Source organism: Neolamprologus brichardi, chromosome 1 (assembly GCF_056152115.1).
Source record: "Neolamprologus brichardi isolate AB-2024 chromosome 1, ASM5615211v1, whole genome shotgun sequence".
NCBI classification, from domain to species: Eukaryota; Metazoa; Chordata; class Actinopteri; order Cichliformes; family Cichlidae; genus Neolamprologus; species Neolamprologus brichardi.
This window is the reverse complement of record NC_142104.1, coordinates 32,539,752-32,545,751: the sequence shown is the minus strand read 5'-3', so window position 1 is coordinate 32,545,751 and position 6,000 is coordinate 32,539,752. Positions and strand designations below refer to the sequence as shown.

Here is a 6,000-nt window from a genome sequence, read left to right as displayed (position 1 = left end):
GAATATTATTGAGATAACTCTACACTGTTAATAACTCACTCAGGATTCGATCTATTGTTCACTGGAACAGTGCTGACAGAGCTCAGCAGAACTGCTACAAGGCAGTATCTAAAAAAAGCCCTTTATGTGTGATACTAGTCAGTATTTCACACGACTCCTCTTCTACATGGATCTATAAGTAAGCTTGAGAGAGAAAAATTTTGAATTCTTAATTTCAGTCCTCCATTCATTCAAGCAAACAAGTCATCAATCTGGGGGTACTGCCCTGCTGCCAACACTGTAGTTAGTGTTACTAAAGAGTCTCCACAGATTCAGATTCCACGGTCCTTTTTTAGTGCTGGAACAATGGGTGTGTCCCATGGCAAACCAAAATAGCATCCTTAATAGTGGTGTGCCAGTTGCTTTCAAAGGGGCCTACTCTTCCAGCAAGATGGTCCTCTACATCACTAAGACTGAAAACTAAACAAAAACAAAAGATTACCTTTAATGCATCAAACAACAACAACAACAATAACAACAACAACAAAAAAATCAGGCAATTCAGTAAGCTAAAATACAGAGCACCTAGTCTTATGCTGCAACCTTGGGATGATTGTAACCCTCTAAACAGCCCAGATGGGGTCCAAAAACATAATAACACTACCCTAATAGTTTGATTTTCTTATCACTCTGCCTATTGTCATGTTTTAATGTTTAGAGAGGTCACACTGTTTATGGTAAAAAACACCCATGTGTGTAATAATGCTGCCATAATCACTCCTGTAGTTATATACCTTGAATTTAAATGGATAAAAAAAGAGAAAAAAAAACAGATATTTTGACATGAGAAAGTACCTCAAAAGTTTCAGATAACAATAATCTGACCGCTTTGGTAGCACCCACAGCTAAAACTAACCCAAACCAGTGCATGTACCTGCTTGTAATGCACCTGCAAACACCCAACAAAACATTATACAAACCACGTTATTTACGTGTTACCTTAGTTAAACTTTGGCGACATCTGGTGGTTTGTATGTGGAAATGCTTCTTCGGAATGGGCCCGTCCCATTTTTTACGTCACCAAACGTCACCAGGAAGTCCTCCGGACTCAAAGCGACATCATGGCAGAATACACAGACCCACGTGAGTGAGAAATAACTGTATTGATCAAACACGCATACTCTTCTTTGAGCTAGCTTATTTGTGTTATTGACTTTGGTGAAGAATCGTGTTTCTAGTTTCGTCTCACAGCTGCTTTTACATCTGCGTTTACACTCATGAGATTTAACTTTGGCAGACGTCGATGGAGCTGCTGAGGAGATGCCTGAGCTCTCAGACGGTGATGATGATGACGACGTTGATGATGAAGAGCAGTGGCAGTGGATGGAGGAGGACAGTCAGCCGGTTACCTGTTTGTTCTGTGACAGGTGAGATCACCCTGCTCTGGACCTGTCTGTCACTGCTTTTCTTAGAATGATTGGCGACACGTTTACATGCATTTTTAGTTTCTCAGATCTGAAGATGTTTTACCTAAAAGAGATCGTGTAACAAAACACTACAGATATAACTTGCACACACTAAGTGGCCCTAAACTTTAAATTCATGTGTAATAATTCTACTTGGGGTGGCTGTGGCTCAGGTGGTAGAGCAGATCAGCTCCTGATCTGGTTGGTGGTTCGATTCCTGGCTCCTCCAGTCTGCATGCCAAATATCCTTGGGCAAGATACTAACCCCAAATTGCCCTCCGATGCGTTCATCGGAGTGTGAATGTGTGTGAATGCTTATTAGTTGCACTTGAGTTTAGAAGTGCTTGTATGAGTGGGTGCACATGTTACATGTTGTATAGAGCTTTGAGTACTCTGGGAGAGTAGAAAAGCGCTATATAAGAATCAGTCCATTTACCATTTACCATTTACTTTTGTGTCAGTGCGAATAACTCATGGTCAGAATAAAGACAAGTTCCTTTGACATTATGCAAACCTAGGTCAGTGGTCAGCAAGCTTCACCATCAAAAGAGCTGTTTTTGAGTACTACCTCAGCTGTGCAACATATGATGTCCTTCCATCACCTGAAAGCTTAAACCTTTGAGTAGGGGAGGGTGCAGCCTGTCAGCTATGTTCAGCTTCAGTCAGTCTCAAGCACATACTCGTTACTTGTTGTACCAGTGTAACGCGTGGCAGATACACCTGGAGACACAACCAGGTACTCAAGTTCCCAGCACCTGCACTAGCAGACAAAAGAAGAACCACCAACATATTGCTGCATATCTCCAAGGCTACCCTACTACATTGTAGAGGTGGAAATCACCAGATGCCCCATAATACAATAGTATTGCTTTTTTTAAGTATTTAAGATTTATCACCCTTTTCTAATGCAAAATTATGGCCTCTCCTTTGTCCAATAAGATGACGTTATCTCACGTACTGCAACTTTTTTTTGTTCAGTGCAAAACGAGATTGTCAAGCACATCAACACTGTCACTTAATCCTGCCATAAACTGTGCCATAAGATACTCAGTCGACAATTGAATAGGGTCAAGTTGGCAACTACATGCAGTCTGTTTCTGACAATACATCAATTCACTGTGATAAATCAACGGAAGTCGTATATCTGTTGTGGTATGCATAGACAGAAATTCACATTTAACAGAAATTTGCATTTAATAATTATGTTTGCGCTCAGCAGCCTTCCTGTTCTGTTGGAATATAACCAAAATGGAACCAGCTGAGTTGTGTTGTGTCCCCTCGAGTTGTGCTCATTGACAAAGACTCATTCAGATGGAACCATGTTGGCAATCTGTCTGCATTTGTAAATTACACAGCAATTATTTGACAACACTCGACAATCTCTCTGAGAGTGACTACAGTCAGTCTGAGTCAGACCATAACTATTTGCAGAAAGGTTGCCTCCTAGCAGCCGAGATGAGCCCCTTTGTTCTTATTATTCCCTGTATTTATTTAATTTAATACAGTAATGATATTTGGTGTCTATGTATTGATATAGTATTGACATGACAAATATCGAAATATTATGCTGATTGTTGTAAAAGTAATGTATGTACTGGTTCCAGCTTTTAAGGTAGTTATTGACAAAAAATCTCCACCCTGTGTCTTCTGTGTTTTTTGCTTTTTCAGTCAGGTTTGTTTGCTGTTATGTAAAATAACTGGATACCCAAGTTACTACTCTACTATGAAAGAAAAAAAAAAACAATCAGTTTTTGATTGTTTTGGCTTATAACTAAACAAGTCTTCCTGTCTGTCTTATTTTTTTCAGGTTGCTAAGTTCTGTAAATGCCACCCTGCAGCACTGTACAGCTGAGCACCAGGTCAACATTGTAGATCTAATAAGAAATTACAGTAAGTAGATACTGATTTTTTCTGCATCATCAAAGAAGCAGGTGGCTGTTTTGTTCTCATGAAATATCTCGACTTTCTGTCCCTCATTAGATTTAGATGACTACGGATACATAAAAATGATCAACTTTATACGGTCAACAGTGAGTGCTGTTTTCAAACTGAATTGAACGTCATGCTGTGAAATATCAGGATGTGAATGTTTCTGCTTTTTATGTGTGAAGAATGAATATCTAAAAAAAATTGAGAGTCTTCAGATTTATGACTATATACATTTTTTGTGTGTATAGAAATGTAAAGCATCCAGTCTGAATGGGTTGCCAGATGCTCCTTTACCCTGGGAGAGCGAAGACTTCCTGCAGCCAGTCCTTCAGGATGACCCGCTGCTGCAAACAGGTACAGAAGCAGTTTTAAAACACAGATCTTAGTTTTTGATTTTTGAGTAGCTGCATTTTCTATCAACAGATCTCTGTCCTGTTAGCGCGGCTTTTACGCACAGGTCAGAGAACATGTCTGGCTGTTTCTGCTGTTTTGATATTCAGTTGAGTGGAGAATCTGCTGGTCACTGTTCATACCGCAACACCAGCAACGAAAATAGAAACTATTTGTGATTATCATGATTGCATGATAGGGCATAAGGCTACTGGAAACTGCTGGAATAACCATTGCACATCAATAACATGCCATTTCCAGAAGGTTTGCTGTGTCCCCCAGCACAGTATCGAAATATTCAGTTTCATCTGCTGGTTCTCATCTTTTAGGACTGCTTCTTCTGCATGATTCTTTAACAGTGTTACACAGAAGACTGTGAAATGTCAGCTCTATTGCAAAGTCCTGACTAGGGGTGGGTTTTTATAATTGATTTATCGATTAAAATCGATTCTGGCTTGGATAACGTAAAATCGATTCATTAAAATCCTGAATCGATTTTTTAATATAAATTTATTTTGCATGAAATGCCAGAATCTCTGGTGAAATCTCACAAAATTTCAACAACCACCAAACAGCTAAGACAGTAAATGAGAGCAGGAACACGGATTCTGCACAAAGACTTAAACACACAGCTGGGACCCGCGGATCAGAATCAGTTAGATGTCGCCTTTCTCACAGTCGGGGCTGAAAGCCGACAGCTCGCTGATTTTGAAGCGTCGGCGGGTCGCGCTTTGTGTTTACGTCCTTTTTGCGCTGATTCTAAAGCTGTTAGTTTGATGTCTCTCCAAACAATATTGACTGAACCAGCAGCAAAAGAAGATCCAAACTACGCTTCACATAAACATCGTCATGTATTCACTCTGACTTTTACTGTTTTGCTTTGACCACAATGCACAGCTCTCTCTCTCTCTCTCTCTCCCCCCCCCCCTCTCTCTGTACTGTTTTCTTCATTATTTGCTTGCTTGTTACACACAAGTCTACCGTTGTTTACAGCGCTGTCGGCCGACGTTTTTTTTTTCTCGTTTTATATACTTCTGAAAAGAAAACCTAATTTCTGCTGTTCAATACTGAACAAATTTAAACTTTTTAAAATTATGCAAAATGCTGTGTCTCTAATAAAACCGCTGTAACTTCAGAAGTAATGTTGATTAATGGTTTTCTTTCGTTTTTGATGTACTGCAGAATATTTTTATAAAATCCCAGGAAAATCACCTTCATGTTTTTTCTGTGTTTTATCTTCAGCTACTTTGACACAAAGGCATCTGCTGTGATGTTATCACCTTTGATAAAGTCTTGCGTGTGTCAGCTTCCTTTTTATAGATACAAAAATATGTAAATGTACTGATCTGAATTATAATATTTCTGACTGTCAAAATTTCCCAGATTCAAATCGAATTGAATCGAATCGAATTAAATTGAATCGTAGATCGAACCGATTCTAGAAATCAGTGACGATACCCAGCCCTAGTCCTGACTTGCTTATGTTAATGATTATTTTAATAGTTGCACTTATGCTCTATTTCTGTCTGTATCATCAATGCAAGAAAAACACATAAATACATAAAATGCACACTCGAAGCAAAAACAACAGCCATGTCCTGCATACTTCTTATTGTATGCCACAGGCTTGATCACTACGTGTTGTCACTCATGTTTTCACTCAGTTGTCCTTAAAAGGAAAACTTTTTCCACATTTAACATCCAAACATATCTATCTCTCTGTCTGTGTTTTTGTCAGACCCCGAGGAGCTCTGTGAGAGGTCATGCCTGGCATCTGGGGCCGATCCCCATAATGCACTTGTGCACAGGGCGCAGGCTGCGGAGGAGAGAGCCCGCTCTTCGGAGGAGGCACTGGCCAGAGCCATGGATGACCTGCACAAACTCAAGTCAGTGACTTTTCTGCAGTTTCATCTTCATTAATGCCAGGGTGATTGTGTTAGGTTTTAAATTGTGGCCTTTTATTTATTTATTTTTTAATACATTATTCAGAACTTGCAGTTTAGTCAGTGTAATACGTTGCATTTGCACTGCTCTCCGAGCTCCAGCAGGGGGACACAGTGAACGCAGTATTGCAGAAACATTAACTAGAGTACCTTGTGGAAGAAGTTTGGAGGAAGGGAAAAGATAAAAAAAAAACGGAAGGGAAAATTCCACTGCAGCATGGAGGTTAAAGTGAGGAGGAAAGGTAGGTAGGGGAGCAATAAGGGAATATTGGAGAAAGGGTGAGCTGTGGGGG

The 6,000-nt window shown here is 39.8% G+C and overlaps 1 protein-coding gene across 1 annotated transcript in view; it reads left to right on the top strand.

Moving 5' to 3' along the window:
• The first annotated feature begins 1,070 nt into the window (after positions 1-1,070).
• Positions 1,071-6,000, top strand: part of prmt3 (protein arginine methyltransferase 3) — a 57,385-nt gene continuing 52,455 nt past the window's right edge. Inside the window, exons 1-6 of the mRNA XM_006793770.3 lie at positions 1,071-1,122; positions 1,277-1,406; positions 3,253-3,335; positions 3,426-3,475; positions 3,623-3,728; positions 5,503-5,650. Coding sequence (XP_006793833.2) covers positions 1,101-1,122; positions 1,277-1,406; positions 3,253-3,335; positions 3,426-3,475; positions 3,623-3,728; positions 5,503-5,650 — 539 coding nt within the window. The 5' untranslated portion in view covers positions 1,071-1,100. The remainder of the gene's footprint in view (positions 1,123-1,276; positions 1,407-3,252; positions 3,336-3,425; positions 3,476-3,622; positions 3,729-5,502; positions 5,651-6,000) is intronic.